The sequence below is a fragment of the Microcaecilia unicolor genome, chromosome 11 (genome assembly GCF_901765095.1).
Source record: "Microcaecilia unicolor chromosome 11, aMicUni1.1, whole genome shotgun sequence".
In the NCBI taxonomy this organism is placed as follows: domain Eukaryota; kingdom Metazoa; phylum Chordata; class Amphibia; order Gymnophiona; family Siphonopidae; genus Microcaecilia; species Microcaecilia unicolor.
In genome coordinates this window covers 7,781-32,611 of record NC_044041.1, presented here as the reverse complement: position 1 = coordinate 32,611, position 24,831 = coordinate 7,781, and the positions used below count along the sequence as shown (strand labels likewise).

Genomic DNA, 24,831 nt, shown 5'->3' with positions numbered 1-24,831 from the left:
AACCTGTGCAGTGGTCTCTAAAGCTTTGGTGAAATGGCATCTTGCCATAATTCTTCTGTTGGTCCAGTAAAAGGTACCACAGACTGCATATAATCCACTTTCTCCTGTGAACCTTTAAATAACCAACACATTGCTTGGAGGAGGGCTGGGCTTTTGTTTTCCCAAATCTTAAAAAAATAAAAACCTGTTACTTCCATCTGAAGGAGATGGAATGGATAATTATGTTATTTACCATGACATAATGCTAACTGTATTGGGTGATAAAGGCAACTTTGATGTAACTCACTTTGAGCCACTCCTGGAAAGCGTGACCTAAATTCAAATCCCTTTCCCTTCCCTTCTCTTTATAACCCATTGGCATCAATGAACGACTGACTTCTGAGGCACAGGCTCTGTTCCTCACTCAACAACTCCGATCACATGTACCACTGTGATGGGTTAACAAAGGGACATTTTTTCCTTTCATATACTGAGGAGAAATGAGCAGAAGACAGATAGGAATAATATTCTCATTACATCTCACTGAGCCTTGCCAGCTTCTCCTCACTCACAGGCTCACCAGGCCACCCTGTGCAGGGCAGAAAGCATTAGCCCAACTTCTGCTAACAGCCTACTACTGTACCCTCTATTAAATGATCTGGATGTTGTAATGCGTAAATTTGGGGTTTCAGCAGTGGGTAGTACCGCACTGCTTGCAGGATTAGCATTGTGCACCGATGCATCAGCTGCTTAGCTCTCCATGGGTGAGGCACACAGGCTCCCTAAAACTCTCATTCGTATGAAAGGACATCGTCCTCTGGGGTACTGTAATGTGGCAAAAGGGGGAAGGAGTTAAGTATCACATTTTGTTAGTAACCATAGTGAGAAAAGCACCAATCTTCCCTTTACCTCCTCCTCAGCCAGGCTCTAGTTAACAGCATGCTTTAAAGCAGCAACAATACCATCCAGGGGCCACTGCACATGATGTTAAATATGGGAAGAATTTTATCCAATGGGAATCATGAAAAGGACCCCATGGAAACTAAGATCCACGAGAAGGCTTTGTTGTGTTTCAAATCAATGGTAACACATTCTATGTTATATCGCGTGACTGGCAGCCCCTCTGTAACGGGACTATGGGTGGAACTCTCCAGAGCAGGGCTCAGAGTAGCAGGGCAGTGGGTCAGCGAAACTTGCTCTGCTGCTCTACCCATTCTGTGCATAAATAATGGAATTATTTTCCAGAACTATCTGCCAGAAAATCACTAGCTTCAGTAAAAATAAGAATGAAAAAAAGTTATTAATGTACTGATAAAAATATAGTCAAGCTCTCTCACTTCCTAAAGAATTTTAAAAACACTGCTATAGAACAGGAAAAAAAAAAAGCACATTTTTGTTAGCATTTCAATTTGTGTTTAGAATCCCTGTTTGTTTTGGCGTGACTTTTATTTGAACGGTATTTGGTACTTCTCAGCGTTGCTGGCATGATGTTGGGCACTGTGCAGGTTGCAGTCCACTGCCCACTCTTCACCCTCCTCCCTGGTTCCAGCACTGACAAGAGGTGTTCAGCTGCTGGAAAGGCTCAGAAGATGTCAGGGCACATGGACCAGTCCCGTCTCTCCTTCGCCTCCCAGTAGCCCCCTTTGTACACACACATAAGTTCACCGGTCAGGGTGTCCAACTTCCTCTCAAACCACAACGGCTGGTATCCTTCATAATTCTTCCCTGTATGGAGTAGAATCAAAAGTTAAGTGTTAACCACAAGAACCTGATCACCAGCTGAACACAGAGAGAAACTGCCTTCTGCCTCACCTCCTGTGCCCTTCCGTACTGCCTAACTCCTTCCTTCCACCCATAGCTAATCCTCAGTCCTCCTGTGGGAATGTGAGATGAACATGGAGAGGAACAGATGCAAAGGAGCTTTTGGGGAGAAATGGATGAAAGTATGGGGCAGCAGGAGATGGCGGGGAGACCGAGAGAACAACCTACAAAGGGGAAGGGAGAGACGAAGACAAGCCTGGAAGAAGCAGAAAGGAAGGGGAGAAAGTGAGAGAAGAAAGGAAGTAATACGGAGAGTCTGATCCATCATACTATCAACACTGTCCTTTTCAATATCTTACATCTGTTCATCTGTGACATTCAGTCAAATAGATTTTTCTCTGTATGGTCAGATTGAAAAACGGGATGCTTATGAGGTAGTGACCGACATGCATTAAGGGAATAACGCACAATATTTGCCAAATAACACAGGTTAAATGGCAAAATTGTGTGTTATTTTAACTTAGCACACATTATTTTACCACTATACAAACTAAATAATAAAGAGATGCAAATGCAAGCAAAGCATCTCATTACTGTGCAAATAGAATAGCATAGCTTGCATTTAACTTTGCAAGCTATGTTATTCTTGGAAAAATAATGCCAGCTTAATCACCTTAAAGGAGCAGGAAGCTTTCTAATACTTGCACCTACCCTGACCTCCTACCAACAAATACCGCACCCAGAACAGAACCCCCCCCCCCCCCCCCCCCCCCCCACTTTCCTCCTCTGGACCTATTGGCCCTGGCCCTGGTGTTTAGCAGGATAGGGAAGGGGATGAGACAGTGGTAGTCTTGCGTTTGGCAGCCTGATCCCTGACTACTAATAGGGTTCTCCAGCGCCATTTTAAACCTTGCAGCCTAGCTGGCAGGATCAACTGGGAATCACTCTCGTCTCATCCCCTCCTCTACCTCTAGGCCCAATACATTGGGGGGGGGGGGGGTGGTGGTGAGGGGTTTCTCTGCACAAGGAAGGGGGCTGTAGGAGCAAGGTCCCTGCCTATTAACTACAGTAACAGCTTGGTCTAACAACCTCAGCACCAGATGCTTCAAGCCATGTATCAGTGCAGCATGAACTGTGTCCCAATTTTGTTAAGCACTATGGTCCCAAAGAAAGATGCTATTTCCAGGAGTTCATCCAGGACTGCTCTGATTACCTGACATGGATTGTACCATGAACTCAAGTCAGGCTGACCCAGCCTTGTGGAGCCGGGGCATAGGAAGGCCACAGCACCCATGTCTGAGTTCGATTCCCGGCACAGGCAGCTCCTTGTGACTTTGGGCAAGTCACTTAACCCTCCACTGCCTGCCGCATTGAGCCTGCCATGAGTGGGAAAGCGCGGGGTACAAATGTAACAAAAAAAAAATGTCACTAGACTGTTTGGAGTCTGGGTCCTTGGAATTTCACCCTCAATGACGCAAACGTCTTTGTGGTTTACAAAGTCAGAAGACCCAGAACATAGGGAGGAACTTGCTTATCTTCAAGGACAATGCTTCCACCAGAACTGTATAACGAAGCACTGGGAACGCACTGGGAACCACGGCATGTTAGCTGGTTTCCCCATTCGGCCTGAATTACCACTGTTTAGGTTTCTACCAGCCACATCCTCATTGCTGAGACCTGCTGGGGATCTTCTGCATCCAGCTATTCATCTGCTACCCTCATCTGTGGGGTACCACAAGGATCGATACTATCACCTATTCTGTTCAATATCTACCTCAAGCCACTAGCTGAGCTGATTCGGTCAATGGACACTAAGTTCTACATCTATGCGGATGATGTGCAGCTACTCATACCCATTGAACCTGACTTACCTACTGCCTTGAATAAACTGATCACTTGTCTAACATCAATTCAAGAATGGGCTAAACACAACAAACTTTGCCTGAACCCAAGTAAAACCGAGCTTCTCTGGGTCCCTAACACAAGTGGATACATACCTGACATCAAAATCCCTTTTGGGAAGTATGAACTCCCCCTCAAATCACAAGTCAGGAACCTTGGAATACAGTTAGATTCAACACTTACTCTGATTCCCCAAATCCAAGCAACCTTCAAGAGCTGCTTCTACTATTTGCGACAGCTACGCTGCCTCTCTCCTTACATCGAGAAGGTAAATCTTATCCCAGTTGTGCATGCCATGGTAACATCAAGACTAGATTACTGCAATGCACTATACAATGGTCTGACTACAAAGGGCCTGCACCAGCTCCAGTTGATTCAGAATGCAGCAGCAAGACTCATAGAAGGTTGCAAGCAATGTTACCATATCAAACCATTTTTACAAAAACTTCATTGGCTACAAATACAATGCAGGGCTAAATTTAAAACTCTATGTCTGATCTTCAAGGCCCTGAAAGGAAATGGCCCCGAGTATCTGAAGAATAGGATGATCCAACACACACCGCCAAGGACACTAAGGTCCTCCCAAGGACTTTCACTAACTACACCCTCTCCAAAAGACATTACACGATGTGATACCCGCAAGCGAGCCTTCTCCGGAGTTGCCCCCACACTTTGGAATGATTTGCCTGAAAGGCTCCGCTTAACACACGACTACCTGTACGTCAGGAAGCAGGTGAAAGCTTGGCTCAACCAAGCCTTTAATGGAAGAACTAACACCATCTCTCTGACCTCATGTGCAACTTTCTTCAAATCAATCACCTTTCTTTGTTACTCATCTATATGTGACAACTTTGCCTTACCCTTCACTATCAATTATAATGTTCTAGTACATATTGTGTTGTCATTGCAAGTAGTATACAATGCCATACTTTGTATTGTTGTTTGAATATTTTTACTGTTGTAATTGCCTATTGCTCATGTTTGATCTATTCTTACTGTACACCGCCTTGAGTGAATTCCTTCAAAAAGGCAGTAAATAAATCCTAATAATAATAATCTACATCCAGGTTGTATACCAGCTCAGTTATTGCTATAGGGCCTGATTTCTGGCCTGTCCTAGGGTTTCATGTGCGTTTGCTCTAATTCTCCGATAAGAACCTTTGTCTTTACTTTTCTGAGCTACCTTGCTTTTACACCTAATTCTTAGTCACTTGCGTTTTTACTTATGGATTTTTCACTTGCTTGTAAATAAATAGCCCTTATTTTGATAATAATTGACTGGTTTCCTTGCTTGTCAGTTCCTGGAGCAATAGTACTTGGATTCCTATAATTTGTAGGAAGGGGTTTTAGAACTCCTGATAACAGATAAGAGAAATACCCAGTGTACCTGAATGTAACTCAACCTGAGCTACTACTGAAAAAGGTGTGAGCAAAATCTAAATAAATAAATAAAATAGCTACCATTACACAATTTGCTCATCCCGCTTTCATAGTGAGGTGACAATAAATCAGATAACTTACACGTTTTCCTCTACCATTAGAATTTTGGGAGTTTTTCTTGAGTCTAGATTAACATTCCAGATGCAGATTAATACCTTAACTCTTTTTCATTACACGAAATTTCCAACGTGTGCAAAAATATTTTGACCAAGAACACTTCAGTCTATTAGTGCAATCTCTTGTTTTAAACCTTTCAGATTACCGTAACATCATTTATTTGGGTTGCTCTAAACAAGTATTTAAAAAGCTCCAACCTATACATGGCTAATCTTTTCTCTGAATAAATATGATAGTTTATCATCTTATTACAAAAAAAAACCAACTGGCTTGCTAGAGTTCTTTTCAAATTTCTATGTCTAGCTTTTAAGACTATTTTTGACACTGTGCCATCATACTTATTATGCAAAGCGAAGATACTTACCTGTAGCAGGTGTTCTCCAAGGATAGCAGGCTGATTATTCTCACAGATGGGTCGACAATCTGCGTTGGCCCGGGAACCGGCATTGTGAATAGCAAAATGAAAAAGTTTGCCAGAGCCTTTTGGCGAGCGTGCAACAGGGAGAAAAAACTAAGAAAATAAGGGAACTAAATACAAAAAATCTTTTTTTTTAAAACTTTTATGGAAGCTAATGAAAAAAGAAAAAAAACTCATGCACGATCCCCTGGACTGAAGGCAACAGCCAAGCAGAAAAAAACTCCGTGTTACCAGTGTCACGGAAAAAAAGCAACTGAGGGACTCACGCTCTTGTTGCGGGCGGGAAGCTGTTCGTGCATGTGCAGTGCGCTCTGCCCATGCAACGGAGCATTTGAGAGACTTCTTCGTTTGCTCTCAAGATTTTGCCGGTCTCCTGGGCCGTCGCGGACGACGACCCAATGGTGAGAATAATCAGCCTGCTTGTCCTCAGAGAATGACAATTTAAAGTAGTTGTATTACATTACGCATAATTAAACTCTGGAATTCCTTGCCGGAGAACGTGGTGAAGGCGGTTAGCTTGGCAGAGTTTAAAAAGGGGTTAAACGGTTTCCTAAAGGATAAGTCCATAACCCACTACTAAATGGACTTGGGAAAAATCCAAAATTCCGGGAATAACATGTATAGAATGTTTGTACGTTTGGGAAGCTCGCCAGGTGCCCTTGGCCTGGATTGGAAGCTGTCGTGGACAGGATGCTGGGCTCGATGGACCCTTGGTCTTTTCCCAGTGTGGCATTACTTATGTACTTATTGTCTTAAATACTATTATATTAGTTTTTTTGAGTTATGCTGAAAACAATAATCATTTTATTACTACTATTGTGTGTTCCTAGTGATTGTCCAGCTTCTTCAAATTGTAATCCACGTAGAACCGAGAGACTGACAGGGGAAAATAAGTCACGCTGTAATATAATACCAAAGCACTATACTGTAGCCCAGTGGCAGCCCTACATTACGCTGAGGCGGGGGGGCCTCAGGCAGCACTCTTTATGGAACGACATCTTTCCCCCCTTCCTTCCTGAACTCCCGTCCCCGGCCTACCTTCTTTTTTTGTTTTTCAAAAGTTGTCATCGGTGGCAGCGATTCCCATATGTTGCCCTGCCATCAGCACCGGCGTTTCCTCTGTACTGCAGGCCGCCTCTCTTCTGTAACTTCCTGTTTCCTCAGAGGCAGGCCACAATACAGAGGAGATGCCGGTGCTGGTGGCAGGGCAGTGTACAGGGATCGCTGCTGCCACTGACTTTTGAAAACAATAACAACAAGAAAGAAGGTAGGCTTGGGGAGGGCTAGTTGAGGAAGGAAGGGGGAGAGATGCCAGACCGCGGCTGGGGGGAGGGAGTAAACAGAGAGAGTTAGTAGAAAGCATGTGGAAAAATGCTGGACTTGGGGGGGGGGGGTGCCATATCATCACTGCCTCAGGCAGCAGATTGCCTTAGGCTGTCCCTGCTGTAGCCACCTCTGACTACAGGGAAGTGGGGTGTCTATGGGAAGGTATCTGATTGAGTGGGGTTCAGGAGTGAGCATGAGTATTAGAAAACCACAGTCTCTTAAGGATGGCACCCAGGATCATCGAGTCAGGTGTTAGTGCATCCATGCTCCCGAGGAAAAATAATGCAGCTTGCAAGGTTGAATGCAAGTTGTGTTAATTATTTACTGTGGGAGTTACTAACCTTCAGTACTGAGTTAATGACTCCCATGGTAAATTACGCTGTGCTAACTACCCCTCTAAATGCCTATGTACAGACCTTGCACGCTTTATCAAGTGGAATAAATGTCCTGTTTTTTCTTAAGTAGGGCACAGGATAATTTATTTTAAAACAACAGAACTTTTCTTTATAAAGCTGTTTATCTGGTATGGAAAAATTAGTTAATTACCTGATAATTTTCTTTCCTTTAGTCCCAAAGGATCAGTCCAGACAAATGGGTTGTGACCATCTGCCAGGAGGTGGAGATAGAGAACTCTAATGAGTTCTGACTCATAAGTTCCTGCACTTAGCAACCAAGCCAGTATTCGATAAAGCAGTGAAATTTCGGAGAAAAAACTCGAGCCTCAGAAAAAGAACTAGGAAATAAAGGGCAAAACTCATGCCTTAGAAATAACAGAACTCAACATGTAATTAAGCTCTAGAATTCGTTGCCAGAGAATGTAGTAAAAGCAGTTAGCATAGCAGGGTTTAAAAAGGTTTGGATGGCTTCTTAAAGGAAAAGTCCATACACCATTATTAAAATGGACTTGGGGAAAATCCACTGCTTATTTGTAGGATAAGCAGCATAAAATGTATTCTACTGTTTTGGGATCTTGTTAGGTACTTGTGACCTGGATTGGCCACTGTTGGAAACAGGATGTTGGGCTTGATGGACCTTCGGTCTGTACCAGTATGGCAACACTTATGTACCCGAAATGACAAAGAACCCGGAAAAACCAAAACCATCACAGAAGGGCTGGTTCTGGACTCAGGTAATTAACTAACTTTTCCTTCCATTACATCTCAGGGATCAGTCCAGACAAATGGTATGTACAAAAGCAATCCTTAAGAGGGGAGGGACTGTGATATCCCTGCAGTGAGAACCGTGGCCCTGAAGGAAGCAACTGCTCGAGCAGACACATCCAAATGGTAATGCTTAACAAAGGAATGAGAAGACCACCATGTCGCTGAACAACAGATCTCTGTCAATGAAACCGCTCTAGACGCTGCCAAAGAAGTCTACTACTACTGCTACTTATCATTTCTAAAGCGCTACTAGACGTACGCAGCGCAGTCGCCAAAGACCTGGTAGAATGAGCCTTGATGTGCATGGAAACAGATCTACTCCTCAGAATGTAAGCCGAAAAAATAGCCTCCTTAAGCCATCGAACCACTGTCATTTTGGAGGCTGACAAACCCTTCCGGTGTCTCGTAAAGAGGACAAAAAGATGATCAGACCACCTGAAATCGTTGGTAGTGGTAAGATATATTGCATAAGGACACGCTTCACATCCAACAGTCGCAGGGAAGCATATTCTGCGGAATAGACTTCCCTGGAAAAAGAAACAAACACAGTCTGATCGACATGAAAAGGAGATACAATCTTCAGCAAAAAGGATGGAAGTGCTGTACAGAAATCCCCGAGTCAGAAAAGTGGAGAAAGGGATATCTACAAGCTCTGAAACTCTCCGTGCTGATGAAATGGCAACTAGAAATACTGCCTTTAAAGTAAGATCTTTGATAGTTGCTGAACAAAAGGGCTCAAAGAGCCTTAAGAACCCACTTGAAGACTCCATTGAAGACAAATATTGTGGAGATGGGGGATGCAGATGAGTGACTCTCTTCAGGAATTACACTATATCAGGGTGAGCAGCTAATGAGGCATTCTGAATCTTGCCTGTATGACACGCCAACACTGCCACCTGAACCTTGAGCGAATTGAGAGCCAAGCCTTTTTTGAATCTCTCCTGAAGGAAGGATAAATCTGACACAGGGAAGCATGAAATGAAGAAACAGAAATTTGCAGACCAGCTCTCAAAAGTTCTCCACACTCTAGAATAATAAGAAGTGGACTGCTTTCGGGCTTGCTGCAAGGTAGTAATAACATCATCCGAAAACCTTTCTTCCTCAATTGCGCCCTCTCAAGAGCCAGGCCGTAAGACCAAAGTGGGAGGGATCCTCCATAAGTAATGGACCTTAGTGGAATAAGCCCATTTGTGGAGGAAGAGTCAACTGAGGTGCGATCTGAAGACGGATGAGGTCCGCATATCAAGGACGTTTGGGCCAGTCCAGAGCTACAAGAACGACCTTCCCGGGATGACACTCAATCCTGTGCAACATCCTTCCCATGAGAGGCCACAGAGGAAACACGTAAAGGAGGCTGTCTGACAGCCAAGGCTGTACCAGTTCATCCGGTTCCTAGAGAGTCTTTCTCCCTGAAGTGGCTGTAGAATCTGTCTACTTGCACATTGAGTCTGGATGCCATAACGTCCAGAACCAGAAGGCCCCAGTGTGTGGAAATGAGGTGAAATGCAGTCTTTCATAGTTGCCATTCCCCCGGGTCCAGAGACACTCTGCTGAGGAAATCCGCTTGCAAGCTCAGTGAACCCGCTATGTGAGACCCTGAAATTGGAATGTTCAATTCTGCCCACTGAAAAGAAGACGCTCCTCTTGGGCTAGAGATACACTCTTTGCTCCTCCTTGTCTGTTGATGTAAGAAACGGCTGTAACATTGTTCGAGAGCACGTGCTCTGGCCTCCTGCGAAAAAGAGGCGCAAAGGCTAGGAGAGCTTTCCAGACAGCTTCCATCTTGTGACCTCCAAGGCACTGAGGCCCCACAATCTTCCCAAAGCACAATTGCTCTCAAAAAGAACCACAGTGGCTGTTTTAAAAATAGAGGCAGGAGAAAAACAGAAGGGAAGACAGATAAAGTGGTAGAAAATGGCAACGGAAGAGATGGGAGGGACCTAGACCACTATCTGAGGCACAGGATACTCTCATTCCCAAATTCAACTGCACCTGCAAGCAGATCAGGAGGCCACACAGAAGCTGCTATCCTGCCTGATGGAGATAGAGAATACTGGCTTGGTTTCTAAGTGTAGGAGCTTATGAGACAGAGGCACAACTCATTAGAGCTCTCTCCACCTGCTGGTGGAGGGTCACAACCCATTTGTCTGGACTAATCCTTGGGATGTAATGGAAATACTACATACTCCCCTGATATTGTTCTCTTGTGTTTCTATCATACCGCTTCAATAAATTCTGTAGCTAAAATCTTAGGGTAACAACGTCACATTCCACTCTGTAACTGCAACACACCATTGTAACTTAGCCTAACTGTATACTGTAAGCCATTTTGAACAGCAACCTGTTTTTAGATAATAGTGAAATGCAAGAATGCATAAATAAATAGAATAAATAAAATCATAGACTCTGTGCACCCTATTCTGTGATTACCGACTCTCTGACACGTGCTGCTGTTGCTTCTGGTACTTTCTTGCTGGGTAGCTTGCAGGCACTCACCATATTCCAAGGCCTGGACAGCCTCCACTTCCCGCCGGCGTCGCACAGCTCTCTGCTTCTCCTCTAGTCGCTGCTTTTCCACATTTGCCTCATCCCACTTGCCATTTTCCATGAGGCGTTGGTCAGGGCGTAGCCTACTGTCTGTGGGTGCAATCCTCTCCGCTGGTTCATTCAACATCAGTGCCAGCTCCGAGAAGCAGTACATCTTTTCTGCATTCTCCCTATCAGCAAAGGAGAACTGGTAAATAAATGAATGAAATGCTGTGGCTTTTGTCATCAGGCCACCTAATGGTATGAGAATCTGGCCACTAGGCGGAGAGGAACAGCCAGAATGATTCACAGTAAAAGTCACCATGCTCATTAATCCTATTGCTGGCTCGGCATTTTTATTTATCTAAATGAACACCTGGAAGTCCTTCCATTTAGAAAGGTATTTTATGATTTCAACAAATTTAGCCAGAATGAAGCAAGAAATATTGCTGACGAATCAGACAAAGCCAGTTATAGCAGTTAGGTGAACCATGTGCCAACCAACCATACCCAAGTCCCTCTGGATGATAAATACCAGGCCTGGAAATTTCCACACAGAAGTTAATGGCACTGCTGCAGAGACACTAGGTTATACCCAGAAAAGTCAATTATCTCTCTGCTTTTGATTTATATGGTTTCTAAATATTAATGAATAAAATTAACACGTTCCAATTGAGGTTTAAGAGAATTCCCATGAAGTCATCAAACTGCAAAACTTTTAAAGGGCTAATTTCAAGTCACTGACATGTACAAAGATCGAATTACCCATATAAACTGCCTATTGGAAAACTGTTGCCCTCCACTGTGGTTAAAAGGCAGGTTCTTTCTTCCACAACATGGACCAGTCTAGCTGCAGGCCAGGAGGCATTGTCAATGGGGTGGGGGAGCGTTAAGTTGGAAGACAAAAACAACCCACATAGATTGCAATTTCACAGTTAAACAGGAAAAAAATACCATAGGAAAAAAGGGGTCACGTGTTCAAGATTATTCAAGAGATTAGCAGAGATCAAGTGTACATTGAATGGACATGAGCTCTGCTAATGAGAGACCACAACCAATGAAGATCTGTGATAAAACTGCAAACAGCTACACTTTTCTACTGACGCTTTCCATATTTCTATGTTACTTTGCACCCCGTATCAAATTCCAAAAAAATAAAAAACTCCAGTGCATGTGTTTTCTCTTTGAAAATCTGTCCAAAACCTGCATATTAAAAATATCTATGGATTCTGTCCTACTTTAGACAACTTGAGACTTGCTCCATTATTACCCCCTGGGACATGTATAGGGGATCTCTGAGGGAGAGGCAGTGTGTCATCAAACACCAATAAGATCATTACTTGATTTGCTGTATGAAACCAAGAGTGACAAAATGTGATGATGTCAGCAGTAACTGTAGGTTCCCTTGAAAGCACAAGCAATTGGTTTTCTAACAGAAGTGGGAAGATGGTTTCTGGAGGGGAATACACTCAACGCTTCTTGGGGCAGAACCTGGTAATGTGGTTCTGAGGCTGTCAGCAGGTTTATTGCTGTAAATATTACACTCCTTGCATTTTCTCATCTCATGGTGTACTGCAGCAAACTCACTAACCCATGAAAGAAGCTGTCATTTTGCTCTAACCCCATCCTGGGAGAAACGGTTTGCTCAAATTGAGTTGGCACAATGGCTTTCGTGATGCAGTAAAAGTGGTAGAAAAAGACAATATCGAAATTTAAGAAAGCACAAAGTCAGTATTGGGCGACAGAAAGGTACAGTTTTTGAGTTGGATGGACAGGCTGGATAGGCCATACGGTCTTTAGCTGCCATCATTTTCTATAGTTCTATCAGTGCTCCATTGAATAAACGGGAAAAAGAAAAATAATATTGCCATTAGCCTACCAAAATACTTGCTCTCCAAACTGCTCAGATTTTATTATAAAATATGTTAACATTACATCAAGTGTGTACCATAGTAGCACCTCATGGCATTCCACTGGTGTTCATCAGACAACCATTTAAAAATTCTGTAGAAGGTATCAGCAACGTTTCATATAAAATGAGTATGGCTAAGAAATCACCTATTCAGGAAGGAACCAGCAACAGATATAACATTGTCTGTGATACTCTCCCAATTAAGATGCCTTAATGGAGAAGGAGAGTGAACACAGGACACTTACAGAAAGGTCAAAAGGTAAGCTGGGGGCAGTTCTTGTGGTCAGTGAGCTGCGTGAATGACACTCACAGGAGGGGGTAGTTCTTGTGGTCAGTAGGCTAGGTGCATGAGACTCACAGGAGGGGGCAGTTCTTGTGCGGGAGACTTACGGGAGGGGGTATTTCTTCCAGATGACTTTGGGGGGCAGCGTTTGGTAGACCATCTTCTGTTTGCCCTCTGAGCTGCTGTTGCCTCGGGTGCTCTGAATGACTTTGGCATACTCCATCTTGTCATCCCAGGTTCCAGACAAGACGAAGTGAGCTTTACCATCCGCACCTGTGACCACACCTGTCACCTACAAAGGTGAGAGAAAACCATCCTGTTACAAGTCACACAAGCCACTGATGCCCACTTCCAAACTGCACTCACTCTCTGTACACTAGTGATATCAGCCCATGAACCAAGTGCAGACAATGCCCTCTAACGTTATCTACCCATAATGCCCTCTACCTCGCTCAAAACACATTTAACGCATTCTAAATCCATAACCTAACACATAATGCAAAGCAAACCTTTAAATTTAGTTCTGATTTCTGACTGAAGTCAGAAGGTACAGATAAGGGACAGGAAGGGAGAGGCAGGAAAGGATCATAACAAAGGTGTCGGGTGGGTGGGACAGAGGGGATGGCACAAATTGTTTTACTCTGAGCCTTGCATAATTCTAGAGTAAGTTCTGTGGGTCACTTGGCAGCAGAGCTAAAAGCCAGCTGAAATGAATACGCAGGAGTTCTCTCGTAAAGCGAATAGTTACTGAAAGAAGAGCATCTCCTCGGTGACAGCCCTGCCAAACATGACAACATTCTCCCCCCCCCCCACTTCCTCCTCTGTAGTCAGATCATGATAGTGACCCTATGCCAACAGCATGGAAACCAGTGGTTCTGCATCCCAGCCCCTAGAGCTGCTTGTCTGAGCAGGAATGGGGGGTGGGGGCACTAAAGCAGAACCTGCAGGAGAGGAGACAGTGTAATGGGCAGTGAAGAGTTATGCTAGCCCTTGCTCTCAGTAAAATACAGGCCAATGGCTCATAATAAGAGCTAGGCTTCTTAAAATCAGAATCATCTCTGATACAAAAGAGAGCTAGCCTGTAAAAATCACAGATCACCTTTGACACAGTTACAAGTGCTGAACTGGCAAGGGTGGGGGCAATCTACTCTATCAACAATCCTGAGATTGGCACCTGCAAGACGTCATAAGCAAGAGTTGCTATGGTTACGTAGAGATAATGCTGGGTCAGCTGCACCCCAGGTGAGAACATCCAAAGGGGGGGCTACAGGAAGGTTTGGGAACATATGAAGTCATTCTGATCAACTGATAAGGACTAGGAGCCCTGTTGAGACAGCTGGGGTTCATTGAAATGAATAGGGCCAAAATTGTATATAAGCAGCAGTTTGAGGAGTATTAGTTCAGTCGAGTCGAGACGAGACGAGACGAGATGAGAAGAAGAAGGGAGACTCCAGAAGGCTAGAGAGAGAGGACGTGCCATGATATGCGGTTCCATTATGTGAATGCTTAACCTACCTGTATTACCATTGGTAAGATTGTAATAAACTATCTTATTATATCTACTACATACTGGGTTCCTTTCTAATTACAAGAGTCCATACTGCCTGACGGTGTAAGCCTGTCATGAGCAGATTCAAGGTTGGGAAAGCTAGATATTTGGAGGGCATATGTAACTTTGCCCAGAGAGAGATGAGACGGGCCACTGCTTCCGCTGCTTGATTAGCAAAGGCAGATTCTGAGAAAATAAACAGCAGGGGGAGACAGAGGGAATTTTATGTCAGAAACGATGGAAATAAATCTAACAGGTATTAAAGATGGCTAATACCTGAGGGAGAGAAGGGGGAAATGAAGGACACCCCTGTGGGGGGGGGGAAGTGGGATAGAGAAACAGGGCTGGGAATTTGGAGAGGAACACGAAAGGAAGAGCAGAGAGGAAGGAGGAGAAAGAGTAGAACAAAGGATGAAAATGGGGCTAAAGAAAGGAAAGATTACAGAAATAATCCTAAACTGCCCACGAGTTACGTATATATAGTTGGATTTCTTTTTCCACCCATGACAAGATTAAAAAAATAAAACAAAACAGAACTCCTGTGCATCTTATTCAGGCTTAAAGCAGGACACAGAATAAGGACAACCCCCCCCCCCCCAAAAAAGAGAAAAGTGGCCTGCCTGTATAATTTGGAGGCAGATGCACTGAGGTCCTCGGAAGAGCCCTTCCCTTACTGATTCCATAGTGAATTGGTAGGGAACGGCCATGCATCAAGGAAAGGGAATGCAAATGAGCTGCTCGTTGTAGCTTACTTGCATTCTCTATTCCCTCGGAAGCCAGTCGGCTGGTTGAGCATGCGCAGAGCAGCCAAGCAAGTTATGCTGGCTGCTCTGCGCAAGCCAAGGACGTCCTTTATGGACGTCCTTCACTCAAAAAAAAAAAAAAAAGGACGTCCCTGACAAGCAGGAAACTTGTCGACCAGCCGACTGGCTTCCGAGGGAATAGAGAATGCAAGTAAGTTACAACGAGCAGCTCACTTGCATTTCCTTTCCTTGATGCATGGCCATTCCCTACCAATTCACTATGGAATCAGTAAGGGAAGGGCTCTTCCAAGGACCTCAGTGCATCTGCCCCGAAATTGGGTGTCTTAGGAGTCAGGAGAAGAAACTAAATGGTAAGATGTAAGAGAAGAGGCCATCCATGATGGTCCCCTAATGAGAGGAGTTGTCTCTTAAAAAGAGGCTACACTAGATAAAAGAAATAGGAACATGGAAGTTGTTGAAGTTCTTTAAAAAATACTCAACGAAGCAGGCTAAGTACTGCCACTCAAGTTTTTTCAGGATAATGCATCATACATAGGGCCAGATGCACAAAGGCACCTGTTATACAGGTGCTATGGGAGAACTTACTGAATTCCAAACAGTGACCGATGTGCAAAGGGGAAGGAATGCAAATGACATAACCAGATCCCCCTTTGTGCATCGGTTGCTGTTTGCGACTGGAAGTTGTCAAATGCATCTGACAGTATCCCACCACAGAGTTTTTGAGTTGCACGGGGGGGGGGGGGGGGGGGGGGGGGGGGTTCACTGGAGTCCAGTAGACCCCCCTCTCTAGCCCCCCCCCCCCGTGCAACTCAAAAAACTCCATGGTGGTCTAGTGTCCCCCCCTCCCAGAAATCTCCAGCAGTCCAGTGGACCTCTCCTGCTCCCTAGGGGCATGGTACGTGGTCCGACCCCCCCCCCCCCCATAACCCAGCAGGCCCTGGGCTGGGCCAGATCCCCTGGTGGCCACTAATAGCTCTGATGGTCTAGCGGGATCCTACCCCCCTGATCCTTTTTATTATTATTTTTTTTATTTTTGTTACATTTGTACCCCGCACTTTCCCACTCATGGCAGGCTCAATGTGGCTTACATGGGGCAATGGAGGGTTAAGTGACTTGCCCAGAGTCACAAGGAGCTGCCTGTGCCGGGAATCGAACTCAGTTCCCCAGGACCAAAGTCCACCACCCTAACCACTAGGCCACTCCTCCACTGGAAAGTTTTAAATATCAGGGGACTATGCCTAAATGGTGCCCAAACTGACCACTGGAGGAATAAAGGCATGACACCCCTTAATCCCCCAGTGGTCACTGACCCATCCCACCCCCATAAGGGGTAAAAGTGACAGTATATACCAGGCTCTAAGACAGCTGCAGGTATAATGCCCTTTCTCTTACAGCAGCAAGCAGGTCCCTAGAGCAGCCTTGTGGTTGGTGCAGTGGACTGTACAGAAGGGAACCCAAGCCCATATCTCGGTCTTAATGGTACACTTGTGGTGGAAAGTGTGAGCACCACAAAAACCACAAAATACTTACTGAGCCCACATATAGGTGACACCTGCAGTCTTAAGGACTAATGTAGTGGTATATAGTTGGGTATGGTACATTTTTTGCTATTCCTGGAGGGCTCACCATGCAGTATAAGGGGTTTGAACCAGCCACCTTCTCATTACAAGATCTGTGCTCTAACCACTGCACCACTTATTCCTACCTTGACATAGGAGGCAGGAGGACCACCTCCTCACTTCCAAAATGGCAGCACCCTACTACTACTACTACTACTATTTAGCATTTCTATAGCGCTACAAGGCATACGCAGCGCTGCACAAACATAGAAGAAAGACAGTCCCTGCTCAAAGAGCTTACAATCTAATAGACAAAAAATAAATAAAGTAAGCAAATCAAATCAATTAATGTGAACGGGAAGGAAGAGAGGAGCGTAGGTGGAGGCGAGTGGTTACAAGTGGTTACGAGTCAAAAGCAATGTTAAAGAGGTGGGCTTTCAGTCTAGATTTAAAGGTGGCCAAGGATGGGGCAAGACGTAGGAGCTCAGGAAGTTTATTCCAGGCGTAGGGTGCAGCGAGACAGAAGGCGCGAAGTCTGGAGTTGGCAGTAGTGGAGAAGGGAACAGATAAGAAGGATTTATCCATGGAGCGGAGTGCACGGGAAGGGGTGTAGGGAAGGACGAGTGTGGAGAGATACTGGGGAGCAGCAGAGTGAGTACATTTATAGGTTAGTAGAAGAAGTTTGAACAGGATGTGAAAACGGATAGGGAGCCAGTGAAGGGACTTGAGGAGAGGGGTAGTATGAGTAAAGCGACCCTGGCGGAAGACGAGACGGGCAGCAGAGTTTTGAACCGACTGGAGAGGGGAGAGGTGACTAAGTGGGAGGCCAGCAAGAAGCAGATTGCAGTAGTCTAAACGAGAGGTGACAAGGGTGTGGATGAGGGTTTTGGTAGAGTGCTCGGTAAGAAAGGGGCGGATTTTACGGATGTTGTAAAGAAAGAAACGACAGGTCTTGGCAATCTGCTGGATATGAGCAGAGAAGGAGAGTCAAAGATGACCCCAGCCCCTGCTCGGTGCATCCTGTGATGCACTGGGTGGGGTCTAACCACCATATAAGAAGTTTTCTTTATATAGTGCTTAGGCCCCTCCCAGTGTATCCCAGGATGCACTAGGCAGGGGCTGGGTACTGCCATTTTGGAAGTTGACGGTCCTCCTGCCTCCTACAAGGTAGGAGTAAGGGTAGGGGGGTAGGATCCCGCTAGACCACCAGGGCTATTAGTGGCCATGGTTCTGGCCTAGCCTGACCCGGGGCAGACCACCAACTATGCCCCTAAGGGGTGGAGAGGTCTGCTGGACCACCATGGCATTTGGAAGGGGGGTCCACCAGACTCCCTGGGAACTTTTCAAGTTTGGAAAGGGGTTGAGAGGAGTCCACTGGACCAGCAGGGATGTCGAGTGGTGGTGGTGATGGGGGGGAGGAGGGGGTCAGGAGTCCCACCAGACTACCCAGGTCTTGGGGAGGAAGGGGGCTTGGGAGTCTGTGCACAGTGCACCTACCTTATGGGGAGCAGTCTGCTGGCACTATACCGCTCCAGACCTGCCACAAAACTTGCATGTTAAAGGTAGGTATAAGAATAGCCATACTGGGTCAGACCAATGGTCTATATAGCCCAGTATCCTGCTTCCAACAGTGGCCAATCCAGGTCACAAGTACCTGGCAGAAACCCAATTAGTAGTAACATTCCATGCTACCAATCCCAGGGCAAGTAGTGGCTTCCCCCATGTCCATCTCAATAACAGACTATGGATTTCTCCTCCAGCAACTTGTCCAAACCTTTTTTAAATCCAGATACGCTAACTGCTATTACCACATCTCCTGCAACGAGTTACAGAGCATTGCTATTCGTTGAGTGAAAAAAATATTTCTTCATGTTTGTTTTAAAAGTATTTTCACATAACTTCATTGAGTGTCCCCTAGTCTTTGTACTTTTTGCAAGAGTGAAATATTCATTTCTACCTGTTCTACACCACTCAGGATTTTATAGACCTCAGTCATATCCCCCTTCAGCCGTCTCTTTTCCAAGCTGAAGAGTCCTAACCTCTTTAGCCTTTCCTCATATGGGAGGAGTTCTGTGCACGAAAATTTCTGTGCATTACTCGGAATGTTCATTTTAATACTAATGAACTCACTGTAATGCATTTGCAAATGGATGTCGGTAGCTGCTATGGGGAACGATAAAAGGAAAGCAGTATCTCTTTGTGCATTAGATGCTACATAACGTTTGCTTTAGACAAGCTACAACCTTTCTAAAGCAAACATTGCAAGCATGGTAAACTTTGTGCACTGGGCCAATAATGACCTTAGCTTTTAAGAAGAATTCTAGATTTAAAGCATGTCCAGGCTCTGCACACAGTGTCAGAGCAGTGACAGGAATGAACACTCTTATACCCAACAGGTCAGCCAAGTCCTGGGATTTACCTACTGCATTCAGGGACCTGTAGTTCTGATTTTGCAATTGCATTCCTACAGAAAAAGCAAGACAATAAGGTCCTGCATGCAGTGGGGTAATTCCGGCATTAGATCAATCTTTTGGGAAATCTGGAGCTAACCGGCAATCCTAGTCAGAGAGAGCTTTAAAAATAGCAGTTATATCACTTGTTTTGGGATTCTTCATCTTTTACTGGTACAGATCGTTTTCGGTGTCTCTGGGATACAAGCTGTAGATGGGGGGGGGTCTTACTTTTGTGGTTCAAGACCTTTCTGGGGTCAAGAGAAGCAGCTTTTGGATGAAGATGCTACATTGGAGCAACATACTTTTCTGGGGTGTCCCTAGAAAAGGCGCTATAGATGAAGTGTTACTTTGTAAATACAAACCTTTCTGGGATATGAGTTGTAAATGGAGTGTTATTTTGTGGGTTCAGATCTTTCTGGGGGCGTCCCTGGAAAAGCAGCTCTAGATTGGGTGTTACTTTGCAGATATAGATCTTTCTGGGATGAAAGTTGCAGGCAGGGTGTTATTTTGTGGATACAAACCTTTCTGGGGGTGTCCCTTGAGAAGTAACTGTAGGGGATAAACTTCATCTGGCATTTGTCCTTCGTTTTATGGTTGATGATCTCAATCTCACCTGACTGGACAGAAACAGAAAAAGAAGCAGGAGAAAGTCAGATCTGAAGCTGCTGTGATTATTTCCACGTCATTGCTAAAAGAAGGTTAGAAGTGTCCAGGCAGCCGGCTAAGCAGATCACTCAGCTCAGCAATTTGCAGTCTATTAAAAGCTGGAGCCTGCTGGGTGTACCAGTACCATTCCTCACATACTTTAGTCCCCTTTTCTCCACTCTCTTTTCAGTTTTCTTCTGATATATTTTCAAAGGCTTGGACAAATTTTGAGAACAAAAGAAGCGCAGAATTTAATGGACCGCCTGCAAAAACCAAATAATCCTTTTCTGCTGATATATTCTACAGCACTGAGAATAATTTTGTGAACCCCCTATGATGCTCTGTACTTCAGAGCAATTTATATTCAAAACATGGATTAGATGAGAGAGAAAGATAACTCTCACTGAATAAATAACTCAGACAAAATGATGTATTTTAGACTATTCAACAAAAAGAATTAAACAATAGGCATCTTTGATTGAAACAGTATGTGGCTCTTGGAATTGGTGCAACAACTTCAATGAAATATTTCTTATAATGGTTGATCAGTCTCTCCAAGCATCCTTGGGGAATTTTGGCCCATTTTCCATACACAATTGTTTCAACTCGGTGACATTTGAGGCCTTCCAACTTGCTTCACTTCTTGTCACAACATTTCAGTGTGATTGCACCTCAAATACTGTGCACAATTCTGGTCACATCAGATATAGGGGAATTAGAAAAGATACAGAAAAGGGTGACCAAAATGATAAAGGGAATGGGGCAACTTCCCTATGAGGAAAAGCTAAAATGTCTAGGGCTCTTCAGCTTGGAGAAGAGACAGTTGAGGGAGTGGTGGATGTGACTCGCTTGTTTACCTTTTCCAAAAATACAAGGGCTGGGGGACACGCAATTTAAAACAAATCAGAACAAAATATTTCTTCACTCACTATATAATTAAGCTCTAGAAATCATTGAGAATATGGTAAAGGGAGTTAGTTTAGCAGGGTTTAAAAATGTTTGGACATAAGAATGTAAGTATTGCCATATTGGGACAGACCAAATGTCCATCAAGCCCAGCATCCTGTTTCCAACAGTGAACAATCCAGGCTACAAGTACCTGGCAAGATCCCAAAACACTACATTTTATGTTGCTTATCCTAGAAATAAGCAGTGGATTTTCCCCAAGTCCATTTTAATATTGGCTTATGAACTTTTATTTTAGGAACCCAGCCAAACCTTTTTTAAACTCCTAAAAGAAAAGTCCATAAACCATTATTGAGGTGGACGCGGGGAAAACCACTGCTCATTCCTGGGATAAGCAAGAAGAAATGTATTTTACTGTTTTGGGACTGTTTTGGGACATCTTTCTCATAGAAACAGCCAATTTTGTATGTCCTTAACTGCCCATTGCAGAAACGTCCAAACTTTGGACGTCCTCAACTGCCCCGTCACAGAACCGTCCAAATTTTGGACGTCCTCAACTGCCCCCTCGCTATACCTCTGACACCCCCTTGAAATTTGGCTGTCCCTACAACAGGGCAGTTCAGGACGTCCATCTTCCGATTTAAAGATGGGCGTCCTTCTCTTTTCATTGGTCTCCAGCCCAGACCTGTCAAACAAGTGCGGGAGGATTGTGCTGAGTGTATGCTCAGGCACAATTCTCCCGCACTTCTACCCCTTAATCAGATGTAATTGCGCTGCTTAAATTTGCATGCATTATCCTTGATCATAGGTCTAATAGTACCCCACGCTGTTCCAGTGCTATTTTAGAGCGCTGTTTGGAACAGCGCGGGGCTTTTGGTCATCTGCCTGCGAGAGAGCTATTTCATCCCAGTGCCACTGGATGACATTACCTACTTGTGTGTCTGATTAATCCTGTCTATGGAAAACATCTGTTACACGTTTATGTGAGTCTTCATATACTGGCTTTTCTATGGTACAATCAAAGCAGTTTGCATATTATATACAGGTATTTTCTCTGTCCCTTTGTTATTTTTGACTCATCTGGCCAGGGAACATTATTCCAGAAGTCTTGTGAATTATCCAGATGCTCTTTCGTGAGAGCAGTGTGTATCCTTTCATGTACACTAGGTCCCGTTCCCTCTTCTTCTGATGGATGATGCTCATTCAACTATAGTAAGAGGTCTGCAGATCTTCAGATGTTATGCTGGGATTCTTTGTGACTTTGTGGATGATTTTCAGTTTGCACATGGGGTGGTCTCAGGAGAATGATTACTCCAGGGTACAGTCACTGTAGTCTCCAACATGTTCTATTTCTGGACTTTTTGTCTGACAGTGATGGAGTCACAAATATTAAAAAATTGTCTTGTAATCCAGTCAAGACTGATATGTCTCAACTATTCTTTCTGTAGGTCCTAAACTAAAGTAAACTGGCTTGGTCTGAAGCAAACTGTTCATACAAGGAAGCCTTCAAACATTAAAAGCTGAAAGCTCTCTATAAAATAATGAGCCAAAATTCCTCAAGTGATATGAGAGACTGATCAACAGTTACAAGAAACGATTAGTTTAAGTTATTGCTGCTCATAAAGATGTCACCATTCACTGAACGAAGATCATTTATTCAACAAACAGATTCAAGGATAAGTAATCAAAATATATCTTATTTATTTATTAGGATTTATTTACCGCCTTTTGATGGAATTCACTAAAGGAAGTGTACAGTAAGAATAAATCAAACATGATTACAGCGGTAAAACTATTCAAAAAGCAATGCATATGGCATATGTCAACACAATATGTAATAACACATTTTAATAGACAGTGAAGGGTATAAGCAAAGATAAAACATATAGATAGGTAAGAGAGTAAGAGGAGTTAGAAAGTAAGGTGACTAATTTAAAGAAAGTTGCACATGAGGTCAGAGAGATGGTTAAATATGATCTCAGCTAGGGTACGAGTGGATAAGCATGAGTTATCTTTCTTTTCATGGTTTATATTAGGATCTCATGTTTTGAGTATGGGGTTCACAAATGTTTTCTCACTCTTTAAACACACACACATTCTCAATCTCCATACATACACACACACACACATGCATATGCTGTCATTCTTCTGACACATCCCCATATACATTGTCTTCTAGTGCTTTGCTACTGCCCTGCTTCTCATGTGCTCATTCAGTCCCTGCCTACTCCCAACAACCAGTTCTGCCTGCCGTCCTGTAATGTTTTTGCATTTGCTGCCACCTTTCTGCCCCAGCATGCAGAAATCCCCTCACACTTTTCCCCATTCCTATACCTTTCTCAGCAATCTCCCCTCCCCCCCCCAACACACCTCAGGATTAGGGTTACCATTCGTCCGGATTTCCCCGGACATGTCCTCTTTTTGAGGGCATGTTCGGGGCGTCCGGTGGGTTTTGCCCGCACGCACGTCCGGATTTCTGGACAAACTTGCGTGCGGGAGGGCGTGCGTGCGGTTGCGCGATCCATTGGCGCCGTGGCTCTCCCCTCCTCTTCCTTACCATCTTCCCTGGTGGTCTAGTGACATCTTCGGGGCAGGAAAGAGCCCCCTCTTTCCTGCCCAGAGCGCTGCCTTGCCCATCCTCCTTCTCGGTCTCAGCTGGGGATTCAAAATGGCCACCGAGAGTTGAAGTCTCGCGAGGCCGCTTCAACTCTCAGCGGCCATTTTGAATCCCCAGCCAAGACAGAGAAGGATGTAGGTAAGGGCAGGCAGCGCTCCGGCAGGAAAGAGGGGGCTCTTTCCTGCCCCGAAGATGTCACTAGACCACCAGGGAAGATGGTAAGGAAGGGGAGGGGAGTATGTGATGGGGGGGCGCGGGGGAGGGGACTATGTGATGGGGGAGGGGAAAGGGGGCGGAATGAGGATCCGAAAGGGGCATGGCAGTGGGCGTGGCGTGGGGCATGACGTGTGTCCTCTTTTTCAGAGGACACAAAATGGTAACCCTACTCAGGATACTCATCAGTTCCACTGGCTCTTTCAAAATGAGCGCAGAGCCCAATGCACAGCTGGACTGTCTACCAAACTCGCACAGCACAAACTTCCCCTGGCTCACTCCATCCCTTCCTACTGGATAAATATTACCAAAGCCTATGCTGTTAGTGACATTGGCAGCCAGCAGGGCAGGCTCACTCAAACAGAGTGAAGCACTGGACAGATACAGTGGTCCAAAATCTGAAAAATGCCCAGATACTTTATACATCCATTTGGCTTGCAAAAATCAGTCCAGTCCTGAAAAAGTCCAGACAGTTGGAAACCCTTGACTGAGTTCCATAACCATTTGGACTCTAGGCACCAACCTTAATCTAGCCCTGGGTGTACTGTGTGGTATGTTGTCACTTTGGTTGTTGCTTGTGTGGGAAGGGTAGGACTGTCATGTCTGTATGGTTGTTGCTCTTATGGGAGGAGTAACATGTGTTGTATCTCTTTGGTTGTTACTGTTGTAGGAAGAGTAGAGTGTGTTGGGTCTCTCTGATTGTTGTTTCTGTGGGTAGGGTAGAATGGGTTGTGTTAGTATTATTGTTGCTGGTGTCCAAACCTCTCATTCTCATAGTGAAACAATGATTCGCCTCATACATAATCCCCAGCACATCATCTGCCTTTAGACAGGGATTATGGTGCACTCGGCACTCACCTGGTCAATCCAAAGCTTGCCCACAATGATGTTGTGCACTGTAGATGTGACCTTCCTCCACACATAGTGATTCCCACTAGTATGGAACTCTAAGTGAATGGCACCTGTGAATGCAAACGAAATTGTTCAAAAGCAGTTATGGGTCACCACCCAGGCAGGAATGTGGCGAATGGTAGAGGAGCAGGGCAAAAACAGAGTAGCAGCAGCAAGGGATGGTTACAGGGATGTGGAACAGCAGTACAGAGGTAGTACAGTAGCAGGAATGTTGCAACAGCAGGGACTACAATGATCCAGACAGATGACCAATGTAATTGAGCATTGGTAATTAATATGGACTAAACAGTCACATTGACTTACCTAAACCTAACCCTTCAACTGTCCCCTATCCCTGATATGTCCTGTCTGTCCTAACCCTTATCCCTTACTTGTCCTGTCTGTCT

General features: G+C 44.6%; 1 protein-coding gene across 1 annotated transcript; it reads right to left on the bottom strand.

The window, feature by feature from the left end:
• Positions 1-1,047: 1,047 nt before the first annotated feature.
• On the bottom strand, positions 1,048-24,495 carry LOC115479869 (oxysterol-binding protein 2-like; the record flags this gene model as incomplete). Its single annotated transcript, XM_030218153.1, has 5 exons — positions 1,048-1,704; positions 10,603-10,823; positions 12,935-13,119; positions 19,674-19,769; positions 24,392-24,495. Coding segments are annotated over 5 exons (749 nt in total), but the record flags the coding sequence as incomplete, so codon positions are not given.
• Between the last annotated feature and the right edge of the window lie 336 nt (positions 24,496-24,831).